This window comes from Papio anubis, chromosome 4 (genome assembly GCF_008728515.1).
Source record: "Papio anubis isolate 15944 chromosome 4, Panubis1.0, whole genome shotgun sequence".
Classification (NCBI taxonomy): Eukaryota; Metazoa; Chordata; class Mammalia; order Primates; family Cercopithecidae; genus Papio; species Papio anubis.
The window spans coordinates 156,393,407-156,413,347 of NC_044979.1; the positions used below are offsets into that span (position 1 = coordinate 156,393,407).

Here is a 19,941-nt window from a genome sequence, read left to right on the forward strand (position 1 = left end):
CTACAAAATTGAATAAGTATGACTCAATATAAAAATAATCGTATTAGAAATTGTATTGTGTGAGATTATTCCCAAGAGTAGACGGTCTTAATCTGCCTCAATGTACTCATCTGAAATAGTAGTTACATCCTTTTTATCAGGATTGGAATGGAAAAGAAAAAAGAGATTTTTTTACATTTCTGATATTTTCATCCTTTCCAGTAGAAAATAATACATGAAAATTTTACATGTTATGTTATTGTTGTAGTCACTTTTGTGTAGTAACATTCAACAAACTTTTGTTGCTCTTGACACAAAATTGTATGCGTATTGTGGGAATATAACTAAATCTATTAAAGTGAATGAAATAGTGAATTGTTAAAAATTCTGTATGCTGTTTTTCTGATACCAAGAATGTTATTTTCTGAGCTTAAGAACAACTTATTTGTGTTTCTTGGTTAAACGTGTTAAAAGATGTTAAAAGTAACTCACACTGAAATAATGAGTACTCGATTGTATCCATTTTATATCTAAACAAGCAAAAATTTAGGAAATGCAGATAACACAAATTTCAAAAAATGAAGCTCTCTGGAACTATTTAAGTTTATGGAGGGACATATTTCAATATTGAGATAATTAAAATTAGTAGACATAATGCTTTTCTTTTTATACAATTTATGATTAAAATTTAGTTCCGTTATCTAATATATTATTAAGTAAACTGAAGTCCAAATAAATCAAGTGGAATAATATATATAAGTAACATGTAAATATATTTACTTAGTAAATGTTTCAAAATTTTATATGATTCTACTTGCTACATTTTCAGGATATATCATCATTTACTTCTTTGGTGAAATTGTTAAAGGTTAAGAGAGAATTAAAACAATTGTGTGTGCATGTGTCTGTATAAATATATTCATGTGTATGTATGTGTGTGTATATACATATATGTGCACACATATGCACCCATATACATGTGTGTTTAAAAGAAGAAATTTTGATTTTGTGGCTTTAAGATAGGAAAATAAATATAGAAATGGCTTTTAAATTGGCAAAATTTTGAAACAAATAATAATTTGGATGTTGGTTTCTAAGCCACCTCAAGCTATTTTTCATAACGATAACAAATGAATATTATTTCCTAAATGTTTTTTCCTATACTATTCAACTGTCCTGGCACATCTGTAAAGCAACGCAGGTCACTGTAATTCTGCAGAGCTAATAATATCATACTATACTAAAGTAGACTTAAATACCCGTCATGACTTTTGTCTGAGAAGTAATATTTTCCTCCAATACCGATTGAGTAATATATATATTCTTTACAGTACAGCCTCACATAATACAGCTTAAAAATGAAACTACATTTGAGAATGGTCAAGTCACACTCATATGTGATGCAGAAGGGGAGCCTATTCCAGAAATCACTTGGAAGAGAGCTGTGGATGGCTTCACGTTCACTGAAGGCGACAAGGTAACCACATCTCAATATGTAATGTTTCCATTACCATAGAATTTCAGTATTTTCAATATCATTAAATCTCAAATCAGTCTTCAATGTACCTAGTAACTTGTAGGATCAAATAAATGGTTTAATTTTTAAAAAGGTAAGTAACACAGTGTCGGCCTTACAACTTTGGTGGGGGGAGGAATGTCAATGTGAAATGTTTAAAGACGTTCTTTATTAAGTCACAAACATTTAGGCTATTGGTATTATTAACGTTGCTTAACTAGACTTTTGTTATACATTGAATCTATAATATATGTTATTGCAATTTTAACCCCTGCTGTATAAATATCTGGCCTTTGCAAATTCACTGACCATGAGAAAAGTGCTAGGACAAGTAATATTGCCATTTTAATAACAGGAATAAAGATTTACAAACCAGTACATTCGACTTTAAACCTCAGCAGTTTCAGTTTATTAAAGAAATGATTGTATATTTAGAAAATACTGTGGTGAGTGATGAGCATTGGAAGAGATTTGCGAAGAAGATTTACTTCAAATTAATTTAATGTGTTTTTTGCTTAGACAGGTGTCAACAAACTACAGTCCATAGGGCAAATTTGGCCTCTGGCCTGTTTTGGTAAATAAAGTTTTGTTGAAACTAAAGCAAAAAGTAATTTAAATTCAAAGAAGTCTGGCTGTCATTCAATACTTTACCCTTTAGAATTGTCTTTCTGCAGTAGAAGTGTAGGTTCTGCTTTCGTATAATTTAGAATCTAATGTAGAGAAACAAGTACAAACAAATTACATGATTGTCATGACCTTTAACCAGAATGCATTCAACTTGCTTAGAAATTAATGAAACATTACTATATGTTTCACTATACTTCATGGATTTTAATTACTATTCTCTTTCACAACTATTCATACGAACTTCAAATACAAACAAAAGAGAAAGAAAAAGATGGTGAAATATTGAAATGATAGAACTCGCAATTTCACATAAGTGAAGATTATAAAATTAGGGTATTACATTGCTTTTCTCTACTCAATGTTAAAGAGAAACTTCCTTTAAACTTTTTTCATTATTAACTTTATTTAGATAAAGAGTCCGATTTCTAAAGTATTCATACACCTCAATATGACTTTGATTTATTAACATTAATAGTAAAAAAAAAAAAAAAGAAATAGAAATGTTTGTCCATAGTACACTTTACATCAGTCCGTCCCATCATGTTATACTTAACAACTGGCTAAACCCATACATTCACCAAAAAGGTAATCTCTCTGGTCAATTTATTACGTTCCTTTTGAAAGGCTGTGTTATCATATATATTACCCTTTTTGTCTCATTTTCTCCTCGTAATGGCATTTTAAGAGATTATGTCTATTTGATAATTATACTGTTTTGACATACTTATTTTATATATTCAAGTTGAAAATCAAATTTATAAAATGTGAATGACAGTCATAATCTTCTGCAACCCAGATAAGTTATAGTTTGTTTTAATATATTCTTAAGAGAAAATCATGTATGTTACTATGACACAGTTGCCACATCTGAAAAGAATTAAATTTCTGTGAAATTAAAAAAATACAATCAGATATCTGAAACCATAGAGGACTGTTTTTATGTTTCAGTTTTGCACATTTATTTAGATTAGATCACTCAAAAGTATTTACTTTCATGCCCTTAGACTGTATTTATCATACCTCCATATTTCTAATGCTGTTTTCTAATTTTTTTTTCAGCTTACTTTAAAATTCTTAAAAGTTATCTTCTCAAAGATAGTTTTTACTCTTCATTTAATGAATGCTACCTTACATATTATGCAGAGAATGAAAGATAAATTATACTCAGTTATTTTATTAATAAAATGTCAACAAGTAACAAGAAAGCTGTTATATTTTATTCTTGGATCTATGCCCCAGGCCACCCCAAACTACACATACATATTTATTCTGTAGTAACTGTGAAAAATAATCTTAAAGCTTTTGTTTCCTAAGGAGTATATTAAAAAACACCTCTTGTTTTAAGAAAATCTGACTTGGTTTCTTTGCAAAAAAAATTATAGAATCTCAAATATGCTTTTCTGCACAAGTTTAATCCAGTCAATAAAGAAATTAAGTCTATTGTATTTCTATTATATTTCTCCAAATATATTTTAAGATCTTCTACTTATTTCTATCTTCCAGTAAGCTTCTTTTCCCCTAATATTTCCTGTTTCTTGAATAGCATAATTCACAAATCAGTGGTTGAGCTAAACTTTGAAGTAAACTAAATTTAGTTTTGAATCTCAACTCTGTCATTTATGATGCCTTAGCATGATAAAATTGAGTTCAAAGCGTCCAAATAACATTGTCAGTGTTGTTTGAACTCTTTTTAATATGAATTTTTAATATGATTTTTTTCATCTTTAAAATGTTGATAATATTTACCCTCTTGTTATAAGGAAGATGAGTACATTACAAATGCATATCAGTATTTACCATATTATAAATATCCAATAAACTTTAGTTTTTGCTTTGTCATATTACAAATTTACAGTACAAATTTACAAATTTTACTTTGTCATATTACAAATTTACAGTACGGCCTCATATAATACAGATTAAAAGTGAAACTACATATGACAATGGTCAAGTCACACCTGAAGCATGGTATATCTTGTTGCCTCCATAAAGTATAACACCTCAGGTTTGATTAAATTTAATGAGATCGTATTATTCCTATCATGGAAAGTAGCATGGGATTGTACTTTCCATAAGAATCACTTGGGAAGACTATCAAAGTGCAGATTCTAGATTCCCACTTCTTAAAGTTGATTTGGTATGTGTAGCCCAGGGTATAGGAATGCATATTAAATCAACTCATTAGTTGGTGTCATACTGTTAGTCTTCAGGCCATATTTTGGCAAACAACTTCAAGTAAGGATGAAATTTAACAGCTAATATTTCCAACAGAAAAATGATCTTAACCAATTAGTTGACACCTGATAGGGACTTGGGAAGTATAAAACTAAACTAAACTAAACTGAATTTCCATGATGCGTGTATCAGTCAAGTTTTGATGAAACTGAAATATATAGGTCAAAAATAGTGAAATATCATCGATGTCATGTAGTAAAAACTAATAATTTCATCCAACAACATGGCATTGTATTTAGCAAATATGTTCATTCTTTTAGATTTTTCAAAGAGGGAGAGTCTCAAATAACAATATTCTTTTTTTTTTTTTTTTTTTTTTTTGTCTAACTTCTAAATCACCAGTTAAGACAAAAAAAAAAATGGGGATAAAATACCATGTGACTTAAATGTATAGATAAGTGAATCCTCTTATACTGAGCTCAAGAATTAGATAAACATACTCAACACAGTCCCAAGTAGCATGAGACTTACAGCCCTCCCCTGTGTGAGAAGACATGCTAAGATAACCTTGACCAAGGGGGACAATGGTGAACTCATGGTCTCTTTGGGACGGTCGTTTCTGAAAAGAAAAAAAGGAGTGGTTAGGAAGTGTATTTAATTTTTTGTGTCTCCATAGTTACCAATCAGATATCTCTTAACTTCCCATGGGAGAAATAAGGAAGGGACTTGAAAAGTCCAACTGTGGTATGTTAGAAGACCTTCCTTCCCATGGAATAAATGATTAAGAGTTCATGAATAGCATTCACTGCCCAACTAACAATATGCTAATAACCTTTAAATCACCATATACATAACTATATCGATTTATCTTCTAGTATTAGTATTGCATAGTAAATGACCTGATAATATAATGGCAGAAACCAGTAATTTTCTCTCACTTCTGATTTTGTGCATCAGAAGTTTGAGTAAGGCTGAACCAAATGGTTATCACTTGGAATCTCTAATGTGCTTGTATCAGATGTTGCTACTAGTGTTGCTTGTAGTTGTAGTTATGAGAAGGTTCAACTTTGCTGAGAAGCCAACATGGCTCACTTAAGTGGCTAGCATTCAGTCTTGACTGTGGGCTGCAAGCTCAGGTGGAGCTGTTTTTGGAACACCTATATGAAGCCTCTCCGGTGTGGCTCAGAGCAGTCTGCTCTCTCTTGTGGCAGCAGGCTTTCTCCCCAGAGAACATTTCAGAAGAATCAGGCCAGACAGACACTACCTGGTCTACTCTAACGTAGTCTTGGAAGTCACACATTGTCACTTCTGCCACAGTATATTGGTTACAAACAAATTATAAGGTCCCCAAATCCAGCATGAGAGGAATTAGGCACTCCTCTTGATGGGGAAGGATTCACAGTCATATTATAGATGAGTATGTGGAGTAGGAGATATTGTTAAGGTCATCTTTGAAAATGCATCTACAATTTATCTCAAAATATTCCCATGACTTAAGTCCAAGCATTTTCCCAGGCTTGTAGATGAGGAAACTGAGGCTCAGGAAAATTCAGAGATTTTCACAAGGTCACACAGGGAGTAAGTGGCAGTGCCAGGATTTGAACAGTGGTCTCTCACTCTGCATAGTGCATGCCCATGCAAGGGCTTCAGAATTCTACTAAAGTGTATGGCTGGCACTCTCATATGAATTTAAATGATATTTCTGTTTAATCAAATATAATTGAAAAGTCAGAAGAAACTTTGTTTTTAAACTTATTTATAATCTGATATTACCTATTTTAAACTACTTATAATGTTCAGTAAACACCAAAACTACTTACTGGTTTTTGTTAAAATAGGTATATGTAAAAAATTACTTCATATAATGGGTGCTACCAAAATCTTTGAAAGCCCATGCCGTATAAACAATCTAGAGGTGTGGGAGGGGGAGCAAAATGGCAGAATAGAAGGCTCCACCGATCTTCTCCCCAACCCTCAAAGGACACCAAGTTAACAACCATCTATACACACACACAAACACATACACACACGCACGCACGCACACACACACACACCACACCTTCATGAGAACCAAAAATCAGGTGAACACTCATAGTACTTGGTTTTAACTTCATATTGCTGAAAGAGTCACTGAAGAGATAGAAAAAAACAGTCCTGAATCAACAGCACCATACCTCCGCCACCCTCAGCAACTTTGACATGGTGTAGAGAGCTTCTCTGGGAGCTGGAGGAGAGAGAACATAGCAATTTTGAGGCAGTGAACTCAGTCCTGACCTGTTAGAGCAGAAAGGAAAACAAGACCTAATTCAGCTGACACTTACCCACAGAGGGACCATTTAAACCAGCCCTAGCCAGAAAGGAATCACCTATCCCAGCAGTGCAAACTTGAGTGCCTGCAAACCTCACCAGTGAGGACCAAAGTGCTCTGTGTCTTCCAGTAAACTTTAAAGGAAGTCTAGACCATAAGGACTGCAACTCTTAGGAGAGTCCTAGTGCTGAACTGGGCCAAGAGACAGTGGACTGGTGTGGGGTGGGGAGGAATGTGACATACTGATACTCCAGCTGGGGTGGCCAAAGGAGTGCTGTCATCACCCCTCCCCTAACCCCAGCCTGCACAGCTTGTGGCTCCAAAAGAGACCTCTTTCTTCTGATTGATGAGAGGAAAGGAAAGAGTAGGGAGGACTCGGATAGTAGCTCTGCCACAGCAAGATAGGGCATCTGTCAGAGTTAGGAAGACCCTGTTCCATGTCCTATCTCCCAAATGGTGTTTCTATAATAGACAAACTCTGGGCCAGATGAGAACACACTGGTTTTCACGAAAGGACCCAGTCCTGGCAGCATTTATCACCGGCTAACTAAAGAGCCCTTGGGTCCTGAATAATCCACAGTGATACCCAGGTACTACATCAAGGGCTTTGGTAAGCCTCTGAGACTTGCTGGATCCAAATAATAGCACAGCCACAGGGGGTAGAGCATGAAGTGGGCTCTTAGGGTCTCCCAATCCAGAACCTGACTCTTGGATGCCATTTCTGGACCTGCTGTGGGTCACTGTCCTGAAATGTGAGTGCAGGCCAGGCAGCATTCACTACAAGCTGACTTAAGAGCACCTCAGCCTCAGGGAACTTTGTAGTCTAGCAGTACTCCTTGTGGTCTGGGGTGGTGGTGGCTACAGGGTAAGGCTCCTCTGCCTTTGGAAATGCAAGGGAAGAGTGGGAAGAACTGCATCTTGTGGTTTGAGTGTCAGATCAGCCACAGTACCATGGAACACCAGGTAGACTTCTAAGGTTTTCGACCTCTAGTCTCTGACTCCTGGATAGCACCTCTGGACCCACCTGGGGCAAGGGGGACCTCACTTCCCTGAAGAGAAGCATGCAGGCCTAACTGGCTTTGCCTCCTGCTGATTGTAGAGCCCCAGAACCTTGAGCGAACATAGGCAGTAGCCAGGGAGAGGTTACAACAGGCTTTAGGTGAGTCTGTGCTCTAGTGGATTGAGGTCTAATACAGCACAGCCTTACTGCTGGTGGCCACAGGAGGGCTTGTGTCATTCTTCTTCCAGCTTTATGTGAGTCAGAAAATAGAGTGAGACTGTGTTTGGGAGAAAGTAAGGGAAGAGAACAAGAGTCTCTGCCTGGTAATACAGATAATTTTCCCAGATCTTGTCCAAGACGATCAAGGCAGTACCTCTATGAGTCTGCAAGAACCTCAACATTACCGGGCTTTGGGTCCCTCTAAAGCAAATACAACTTAGATCACAACACCCGAGGCTTTTCAAATATCTGGAAAGCCTTCCTAAGTAGGATGGATACAAATAAGCCCAAACAGTGAAGACTACAATAAATACCTAACTCTTTAATAACCAGACACTGAAGAACAACTACTAGCATTAACACCATCCAGGAAAACATGACCTCACCAAATGAACTAAATAAGACACCAGAAACCAATCCTGGAGAAATAGAAATATGTGAATTCTCAGAGAATTCAAAATAGTTGTGTTGATGAAACTCAAAAAATTCAAGATAACATATAAATGGAATTCATAATTGGAATTCATATGGAATTCATTCCATGGTTGGAATTCATAATTCTATCAGATAAATCTAACAGAGATTGAAATAATTACAAAGAATCAAGCAGAAATTTTGGAGCTGAAAAATGCAGCAATCATATTGAAGAATGCATTAGAGTCCTTTAATAGCCGAATTGATCAAGCAGAAGAAATAGTCAGCTTGAAGACAAGCTACTTGAAAATACACAGAGAAGAAAAAAAAAGAATAAACAACAACAAAGCATGCCTATAGGATCTAGAAAATAACCTCAAAATGAAAATCAAGAGTATTGTCCTTAAAAAGGAGTTAGAGAAAGAAATAGGTATAGAAAGTTTATGCAAAGGGATAATAATAAGGAACTTCCTAAACCTAAAGAAAAATGTCAATATCTAACCACAGGAAGGTTATAGAACACCAAAAGATTTCCCCAAAGAAGACTACCTCAAGGCATTTAATACTGAAACTCCCAAAGGTCAAGGATAAAGGAAAGCATCCTAAAATGTAATACAAGAAAATAAACAAATAACATACAATGGAGCTCCAATATGTCTGGCAGAAAACTTTTAAGTGGAAACCTTATAGGTCAGGAGAGAGGGCCATGGATGAAAGAAAGGATCCTAAAAATCAACAAGAGAAAATAAACAAGTAACATACAATGGGACTCCAATACATCTGGCAGAAGACATTTAAGTGGAAGCATTACAGGCCAGGAGAGAGTGGCATGACATATTTAAAGTGCTGATATTAAAAAAAAAATTTACCCTAGAATTGTATATTTGGAGAAAATATCCTTCAAGCATGAAGGAGAAATAAAAACTTTCCCATATAAACAAAAGCTGAGGGATTTCATCAACACCAGATCTGTCCTATAAAGAATGCTAAAGGAAGTACTTAAATCAGAAAGAAAATGACATTGATGAGCAATTAGTAATTATCTGATGGTAGAAAACTCACTGGTAATAGGAAGTACACAAGAAAACACAGAATATTATAACACTGTAATGGTGGTGTGTACCACTTACTCTTATCCTAAGTAGAAAGATTAAACAATGAAGTAATCAAAAATTATAACTACAACATTTTTTTAAGAGAATCAGTACAAGAAGATATAATTTGAAACAACAAAAGGTTACAAAGTGGGGGAGGACAAAGTTAAGGCATAGAGTTATTAGTTTTCTTTTTGCTTGTTTGTTAGTTTGTCTATGCAAATAGTGTTAAATTATTATCAGTTTAAAATAATGGGTTATGAGATGTTATCTGCAAGACTAAAACCAAAACAACATACAGTGGAGACACAAAAAATACAAAGCAAGAAACTAAATCGTATCACCAGAGAAAACCACCTTCACTAAAGGAAGACAGGAAGGATAGAAAGAAGGAAGAGAAGACCATAACACAACCAGAAAATGACAAAATGGTAATAGTAAGTCCTAACTTATGAATAATAACACTGAATATAAATGGACTAAACTCTCCAATCAAAAGACATAGACTGGCTGAATGGATGAAAAAACAAGACCCATTGATCTGTTGCCTACAAGAAACATGCTTCATCTATAAAGACTCACATAGACTGAAAATGAAGGTGTAGAAAAAGATATTCCATGCCAACTGAAACCAAAAAAAAAACAACAGGAGTAACTATACTTATGTCAAACAAAATAGATTTCAAAATAAAAACTATAAGAAAAGACAAAGAAGGTTAATATATAATGACAAATGTGTAAATTCAGCAGGAGGATATAATAAATAAATATCTACACACCCAACATGGGAGCACTCAGATACATAATGGGAATATTATTAGAGCTGAAGAGAGAGGTCCCATTACAATAATAACTGGAGACTTCAACACCCAACTTTCAGCATTGGACAAATGTTTCAGACAGAAAATCAACAAAGAAACTTCAGATGTAATCTGCACCATAGATCTAATGGATCTGGTAAATATTTATAGAACATTTCATCCAATGGCTGCAGAATACACATTCTTTTCCTTATCACATGGATCATTCTCAAGGATATATACTATATTACAAAGCAAGTCTTAATATATTTTAAAAATTAATATCAAGCATCCTTTCTGACCACAATGCAACAAAACTAGAAATTAATAATGAGGAATTTTGGAAAGTATATAAATACATGGAAATTAAACAGTATGCTCCTGAATGACCAGTGTGTCAATGAAGAAATTCAGAAGGAAATTTAAAAACTTCTTGAAAGAAATGATAATGGAAGCACAAAATACAAAAATCTATGGGATATAGCAAAAGCAGTACTAAGAGGGAAGTTTATAGCTATAGAAGCCTACATCAAAAAAAGAGGAAAAACTTCAAATATGCAATCTAATGATAAATCATAAAGAATGGAAAAGCAAGAGCAAACCAAACCCAAAGTTAGTGGAAGAAAATAATGGAGAATAGAGCAGAAATAAATGAAATTCAATGAAAAAAATACAAAAGGTCAATGAAACAACAAGTTGCATTTTTTAAAAAGTTAAACAAAATGTGCAAAGCTTTAGACAGACTAAGAAACAAAGAAGATACAAGTAAATACAGTTATAAATGAAAAAGGAGACATTTCAACTGATACTTATGAGCAACTATATGCCAATAAATTGGAAAATCTAGAAGAAATGGACAAATTCCTATACACATGCGACCTACACATAAACAAAATTTAGTGACATTTTTCACTATAGAAATAGAAAAAAATTTCTAAAATTTATATGGAAACACAAAAGACTCAGAATAGCCAAAGCTATCCTAAGCAAAAAGAACAAAACCGGACAATTCACATTACCTGACTTCAAATTATTCTGCAGAGCTATAGTAACCAAAACAGTGTGGTACAGGAAGAAAGCCAAAACCCGAACAGACCAATAACAAGTAATGAGATTAAAGCCATAATAAAAAGCCTGCATAAAGAAAAGCTTGGAACCTGATGGCTTCACTGCTGTATTCTACCAAACATTTAAAGAAGAGCTAATCCCAGTCCTACTCAAACTATTTCAAAAAATAAAGAAGGAAAGAATACTTCCAAGCTCATTCTACGTGGCCAGTGTTACTTTCATACTTAAAACGAAGACACATCAAAAAAAGTGTCTGATGAATATTGATGCAAAAATCCTCAACAAAATACTAGCAACCAAATTCAACAATACATTATACAAATCATTCATCATGACAAAGTGGGATTTTTCCCTGGGTCAACATACATAAATCAATCAATGTGATACATCATATCAACAGAATGAAGCATAAAAACCGTATGATCATTTCAGTTGATGCTGAAAGAGTATTTAATACAATTTAACATCCAATCATGATAAAAAACCCTCAAGAAAACTGGGGATAAAAGGAATATATGTCAAAATAATAGGGGCCATATATGACAGACCTACAGCTAGTGTCATACTGAATGTAGAAAAACTGAAAGTGTTTCCTCTAAGATCTGGAACATTACAAGGACACCCACTGTCACCACTGTTATTCAACTTAATAATCGAAGTACCAACTAGAACAATCAGACAACAGAAAGATATAAATGATACCCAAATTGGAAAGAAAGAAGTCAAATTACCCTTGGTTTTAGATGATATGGTCATATATTTGGAAAACTCTAGAGACTTCACAAGAAAACTGTTAGAACTGATACATTCAGTAAAGTTGCAAGACACAAAATCAGCATACAAAAATCAGTAGCATTTTTATATGTCAACAGTGAACAATGTGAAAAATAAAAGCTATCCCATTTACAATAGCTGCACATAAAATTAAATACCTAGGAATTAACCAAAGAAATGAAATGTATCTGTAATGAAAACTTTATAAACACTGATGAAAGAAATTGAAGAGGACACCAAAAAAATGGAAAAATATTGCATGTTCATGGATTGGAAGAATCAATATTTTTAAAATGTCCATATTACCCAAAGCAATCTACAGATTCAATGCAATCCCCTTCAAAATTTAATGACATTTTTCACAGAAATAGAAAAACCTTTCTAAAATTTATATGGAACCACAAAAGACTTAGAATAGCCAAAGCTTCCATAAGCAAAAAGAAAACTACTGGACAAATCACATTATCTGACTTCAAATGACACAACAGAGCTATAGTAACCAAAACATCATGGCACTGGTGTACACAGATACATAGACCCATGGAACAGAATAGAGAACCTAGAAACATATCCACACAACTACAGTCAAGTCATTTTCAGCAAAAGTGCCAAGAATATACACTGGGGAAAAGACAGTCTGTTCAATAAAAGGTGCTGGGGAAACTGGATATCCATATGCAGAAGAACAAAACTTGACCCCTGTCTCTCACCAAATACAAAAATCCAATCAAAATGGATTAAAGACTTAAATCTAAGACTTCAAACTATGAATCTACTACAAGAAATCATTGGGGAAAATCTCCAGGATATTGGCCTGAGCATAATTTTTTGAGCAATACCCCACAAGCACAGGCAACCAAAGCAAACATAGACAAGTGGGATCACATCAAATTAAAAACCTTCTACACGTCAAAGGTTATAATCAACAAAGTGATGAGACAATGAACAGAATGGGAGAAGATATTTGTAAACTACCCATCTGATAAGGGATTAACCAGAATATATATAAAGCTCAAATAATTCTATAGAAAAATACAATTATCTAATCAAAAACTGGGCAAAATATTTGAATACACATTTCTCAAAAAAGACATACAAATGGCAAACAGATAGGTGAAAAGGTGCTCAATGTTGTGGATCATCAGACAAATGCAAATGAAAACTACAATGAGATATCTTCTCACCCCAATTAAAATGACTTATATCCAAAAACTATGCAATAAGAATGCTGACAAGGACGTATAGAAAAGGGAATCTTTTGTACACTCTGAGTGGGGAGGTAAAATAGTAAAATAACAATGAAGAACAGTTTGGAGGTTCATCTAAAAAACTAAAAATTGAGCTACTATATGATCCAACAATCCCACTGCTGGCCATACGCCTAAAAGAAAGGAAATCAGTACAACAAAGAGATATCTGCGCTCCTATGTTTGTTGCAGCACTATTACAATAGCTAAGATTTGGAAGCAACGTAAGTGTCCATCAAGAGATGAAATGGATAAAGAAAATATACACAGTTGGGTACTATTCAGCCCTAAACAGATGAGATCCCTTCATTTGCAACAGCATGGATGGAACTGGAGATCATTGTGTTAAGTGAAATAAGCCAGGGATAGAAAGACAAATATCACATGTTCTCACTTATTTTGGGGATCTAAAAATCAAAACAATTGAACTCAAGGACATAGCTCATAGAAGGATGGTAACCAGATAATGGGAAGTGTAGTGAGGTAGGGGGTGGTAAGGATGGTTAATTGGCAAAAGAAATAGAAAGAATGAATAAGACCTACTATTTGATAGTCCAACAGGGTGAGTATAGTTAATACTAACTTAATTGTACCTCTTAAATAACTTAAAAAGTGTAATTGGATTGTGACTCAAAGGATAAATGCTTGAAGGGGTGAATACCCCATTTTCTTGAAGTGCTTTTTTCACATTGCATGCCTGTATCAAAACATCTCATGTACCCCACAAAAACATACACCTACTACGTACCCCAAAACTTAAAAATTAAAAAAATCTAGAATCTTAACACTATTCTCACTGTAAAATAAATGATTAAGATAGTAAATAAATATTTTCAGAGTTCATCTTCAACGATCATGGGTTAAAGTTTTAATAACTGTAACTCACTAACTACTATGTGTTCCTAATTGTTTTTATTTTATTATTGGGCACAATTTTATACTACAATCCAGGACAGCTTCAAATAGTGATAGAATTATATTATTTCACATAAATGCTACTGGGAAAAAATTATGCCTTTTATATGAATTTTCTAATATTCTACTGGTTTCTGATGCTAATAACCCTTCATTACTTTGAGGAAGATACTGAACTGTTGAACTCTGCATATGAATACGGCATAAACTAGCCTTGTATGATGTGTTATCCTTCAGAAACAACAACAGAATTCACAGTGGTTAAAAACAGATCTATTTTAAAGTAATGACTATTGTTATCTGTAATCCAAAGCATTTTATGTATGTGTAAAATAATATATGTAATTTTTAAACCTGTTCAGATCAATTTCAGATATGCATATAAGCATATCTGTTTTCCTTAAAAATATTTTCTAATATCCAGGCCAGGTGCAGTGGCTCACGCCTGTAATCTCAGCACTTTGGGAGGCCGAGGTGGGTGGATTACGAGGTCAGGAGATTGAGACCATCCTGGCTAACAAGGTGAAATTCCATCCCTACTAAAAATACAAAAAAAAAAAAAAATTGCCAGGCGTAGTGGCGGGTGCCTGTAGTCCCAGCTACTCAGGAGACTGAGGCAGGAGAATGGCTTGAACCTGGGAGGCGGAGCTTGCAGTGAGTGGAGATCATGCCACTGCACTCCAGCCTGGGTAACAGAGCGAGATTCTGTCTCAAAAAAAAAAAAAAAAAGAAAATTTCTAATATCCAATATTATTTCAAGATAATTTTTTCTGTATTTTATTGAGTTAGTTGTCACTAACTTTTAATTATTAGTTTACTTTAAATTTCTAGGCAGTTTATTTTAGTGATAACTCAAATATTATTGGCGATATTTCCATTAAAATATAACTGATGTACAGTAGTAGGGTGATCCAAAAATATATTAAATCAACAGCTTAATCTTTTTGTCGTAATTTGGCATTTTCTTAAGATGCGCTTGTGTATACAAATTAGAAACCGTGACCTCTTTAATTAATGTTGTGTACTTAATTGTAATATTTAAATGTATATAATAAAGCTTAAGACAAACCAAAGCTCTTTCCCCAGAATATGAAATAGCCATAAATCAAAATTTTGAATTGTCTTGTACATACTAAGCAATCTGTTGTTTTTATTAAAAACCTTTCTTTATTAAATTAAACCATGCTTTTTTCAAAGCCTTGATCTGAGATATATGTGAGATTGTATGTTCAAAGTGTTTTAACATAATTTTGTCACATAATGAACACCCACTAAATGTTGCCACTTTATATGAACATCTCTCATCTATTTGTTCGTTTGTTTATTTCTGTTTTGTTTTGTTTTTTGAGACAGAGTCTAGCTCTGTTGCCCAGGCTGGAGTGAAGTGGCACGATCTTGGCTCACTGGAACCTCTGCCTACCAGGTTCCAGTGATTCTCCTACCTCAGCCTCTCGAGTCGCTGGGATTACGGGCACACGCCATCACGCCCAGCTAATTTTTTATTATTATTACTAGAGACAGGGTTTCACCATATAGGCCAGGCTGGTCTTGAATACCTGACTTCAGGTGATCCTCCCACCTCAGTCTCCCCAAATGCTGGGATTACAGGCTCTCATCTGTTTTTGAACCAAAGCTGGCTTGTTGTTGTTGTTGTTTGCTTGTTTTTTTGAGACAGGGTCTTGCTCTGTCACACAGGCTGGAGTGCAGAGATGCAATCACAGCTCACTGAAGCTTCAACCTCCCAGCCTCAAGCATCCTCCCATCTCAGCCTCCTGAGTAGGGGGACCACAGGCACATGCCACCATAACCAGCTAAATTTTGTAGGCTTTTATTTTATTTTATTTTATTTTTTATTTGGCTGTTATTGTTGTTGTTCTTTTGTAGAGACGGGGTTTTGTCATGTTTCCCAGGCTGGTCATGAACTCCTGGACTCAAGCAATCCACCTGCCTGAGCCTCCCAGAGGGCTGGGATTACAGACATGAGCCACCTTGCCTGGCCCCAAAATTTATTTAGATCATCTCTTATTATCATTCTTCATGATCAATAAATGTTAGTATACATAGAAATCACAGATATTGATGAATTATAATGGGAAGTCATGGAAAGTGTTACAAAATCAAAGTTTAATTCTAACTTTCTTGCTTTTGGTGTGTCGTTGACCATGTTAGTTCTCATCTCTGATTTCAGTTTCGGCATGTACAAATCAGGATAGAAGACCTACCTGAAAAAGGGTTCTGAAGATGAAATGAGATTACATGTAACAATATCTCAGATACAAGCCAAACAACTTGAAAGTGCTTTTTTGTTTGTATTTGTTTTTGTTTTTGTTTTTGTCTTGAGATGCAGTCTCACTCTGTTGACCGGCTGGAGTGCAGTGGCACAATCCCGGCTCACCACAACCTCCGCCTCCCGGGTTCAAGCAATTTTCCTGCCTCAGCCTCCCGAGTAGCTGGGATTACAGGTGCCTGCCACCACGTCCAGCTAATTTTTGTATTTTTAGTAGAGATGGGGTTTCACCATGTTACCATGTTGGCCAGGCTGGAAAGTGTTATTTTCCATTATTCTTGGAGTTATCATATCTTCATTCCATATTATACATACTGTTATGTTGCAATTAAATTTTTCTTAAAGAAAAATTAATATGTTAACTCCGTTTCAATGATTGCTGTCACACAAGAGACTAGATAAAACTTTTTTAAGCATAGTCATATGTACTTTATGATGGAATACCATCTAAAAAACGACTGAGTCTTCTACCCCTAGTTGTCAGAGATTGTGCTTTCTTATCATAGCTACAAAGTTTGCTCTAAAATAATCTCTAGCAATATTAATTCAAGGATCCTGTATCAGGTTTTGCCACACTAAATTCCAGACCTTGTGACTGTATATCACATTTCTCTTGGAAGTTGACAATGTCAGAAGTCTGCATTTGGCTCTTGTCATCACCGTTTTGTGTTTGCCTTCAATCTCCATCCATAGAGGGGAGTGCAGATGAAGTCTTTAGGGTCCTGTGCTAAATGAGAATAGATTCTCAGGCTTCTGTTAAGTGATGAAGGATGGTCTCTACCTATGAGACACAAAATCAGATTAGAAATATAGATTTCTTATATCATCATCTTTTTCTTCCCTTTCTCGCACATCTGTCCGGCCTAACGCCTCCAAATTTTTCCTATGTAGGAAGTGAGTCAGTTTTTTCCTTCTTTGGGCCATTGTACACCTTTCACATTTTATAGCAGTATATACTGATTTGGAATAGATTCTTCAACATTCTAAGAAGTACCTAAATAGGGCATTAAGGTAGGAAAAAAAGAACACGTTTTGCTCCACAAAACAAGTTATTGAAGAATGCTTTGTTCTTCATCTGTTTTTCAAAATATGTTTTTATATCTTGTGATAAAACTGGGTTTTTTAGATTTGTCTAAAAATATTATGTTACTTGTCAATTTTAGTATTACATTGAAGTAAAAAGTTCTACCGAGGGAGTGATTTTGCCTCTAGAATTCTTACAAAATGACAAACATAACAGTAAGTAATTTTATGTATATGAATAGAATGTTTTATATCATAAATATGAAGTGCTTATTATATCATCTAGCAGATGACATCTCCCTTGTATCATTTATCATCTCTTAAGATACAGAATCTATAATTATTTTATTCCTGTTGTACGTGTCCTACCTAGTAAATTATAGACCTACATCCATTAGAAATTAATCCCACTCTGCATTGAATACGTATCTGAAATGTACAGCAATAAATTATAACTATCTTAAGGCAGCATTTCTCAACTTCAGTCATTTGATAATCAGTTTCATCTCTTTTCTGTATTCATGTGCTGCCTGAACTGTTACATGTCCCCTTTCTTCTTTAAATTGAATTGTTTTTATTTATTCTTATCTTTACCCAAATGGTCAATGAAATTAAAAGTATGGTACATATGCCAGTTATATTTTTAAATGCACATTAAAATTAATACAAAATATACAATAAAATTTTTTTTCAAAATATTACCTAACCTCTCCCAGTGGTTCACAGATCACATTTTTAGAAATTCTGCTTTTGTGTCCAAACATATTTCAAATTAATGCGATACAAAATTTAGCTATGAAATATTGAGTGGGACATGTTTGAAGATGTTTTATTTATTTATTTTATTTATTTTATTTTTTTAATTTTTTTTTATTATTATTATACTTTAAGTTCTAGGGTACATGTGCATAACGTGCAAATTTGTTACATATGTATGCTTGTGCCATGTTGGTGTGCTGCACCCATCAACTCGTCAGCACCCATCAACTCGTCATTTACATCAGGTATAACTCCCAATGCCATCCCTCCCCCCTCCCCCGTCCCCATGATAGGCCCCGGTGTATGATGAGGATAGAACCCATTTTCCATCCTCCTATTTGTGGGTCCATGCATTTTTCTCTAATAAAAAATATGCTTCACTTCACTAATGGGTACTGAGTTTATTCACAAATCATTGGAACAGAAACTCATTTAATTCCAATCCTTAGAGCTCAATGATTCTTTTAGGATGATGCCAATAAATTGAAAAAATAAGGCAGTGGGATTAGCTTTAAAATAAATTTCTTTCCTTTTTCTGCTAAAGTGAAATAATAAAATGCTGGCCTTGGTCTTAGGCTAGATCACCTACATAACTTGTAATCACAATAGTAGTATTTTCTGTTATTTTGCATTTATTGAGAAAATGTATCTTTCTGTATTAAATAAAATAAACTGATTCAACATTAATTTTTGTACTGTGAGTGCAGATTTACCTTCTGTTCCTTCCAATAAGTAGAAATATTAAAATTGAAATTTAAGATTATTTCATGACCGGGCATGGTGGCTCAAGCCTGTCATTCCAGCATTTTGGGAGGCTTAGGTAGGTGGATCACTTGAGGCCAGGAGTTCGAGTCCAGCCTGGCCAACATGGCAAGAACCCATCACAACCAAAAATACAAAAAATTAACCGAGGCTGGTGGTGTGTACCTGTAGTTCCAGCCACTCGGGATGGGGCGGGGAAAAGGGGGTTGCAGGGGGCTGAGACAGGAGAATCACTTGAACCCAGGAAGCAGAGGTTGCAGGGAGCCAAGATCCTGCCACTGCACTCCAGCCTGAGTGACAGACTCAGACTGTGGAAAAAAAAAAAAAAAGAGAAACAGAAAAAAGAAAGAAAGGAAAGAAAGGGAAGAAAGGAAGAAAGGAAAGGAAGAAAGGAAGAAAGGAAGGAAGGAAGGAAGGAAGGAAGGAAGGAAGGAAGGAAGGAAGGAAGGAAGGAAGAAAGGAAGAAAGAAAGAAAGAAAGAAAGAAAGAAAGAAAGAAAGAAAGAAAGAAAGAAAAGAAAGGAAGGAAGAAAGGAGGGAGGGAGGGAGGGAAGGAAGGAAGGAAGGGGAGACAGAGAGAGAGAGAAAGAAAAAGAAAGAAAGAGAGAGAAAGAAAAAGAAAAAGAAAGAAAAAGAAAGAAAGAAAGAAAAAGAAAGAAAATAAAGAGAAAGAAGAAAGGAAAGAAAAAGAAAAAAGGCAGGGAGGGAAGGAGAGAAGGAAGGAAGGAAGGAGAAAATATTTCTTTGCATTGTATTACTATTATTATTATTATTATTATTATTATTATTATTATTAGAGATGGAGACGGAGTCTCACTCTGTCACCCAGGCTGGAGTGCAGTGGCACAATCTCGGTTCACTGCAACCTCTGCCTCCTGAGTTCGAATGATTCTCCTGACACAGCCTCCAAAGTAGCTCAGACTCCAGGCGCGTGCCACCATGCCTGGTTAATTTTTGTATTTTTAGTAGAGATGG

General features: G+C 34.8%; 1 protein-coding gene across 5 annotated transcripts in view; it reads left to right on the top strand.

The window, feature by feature from the left end:
• The window catches only part of NCAM2 (neural cell adhesion molecule 2), a 549,007-nt gene that overhangs the window by 347,014 nt on the left and 182,052 nt on the right, over positions 1 to 19,941 (top strand). For all 5 annotated transcript variants that reach the window (XM_017956502.3, XM_009202420.4, XM_009202421.4 and 2 more), the window contains exon 8: positions 1,311 to 1,456. In XM_017956502.3, the coding sequence (XP_017811991.1) occupies positions 1,311 to 1,456 (146 nt within the window). The remainder of the gene's footprint in view (positions 1 to 1,310; positions 1,457 to 19,941) is intronic.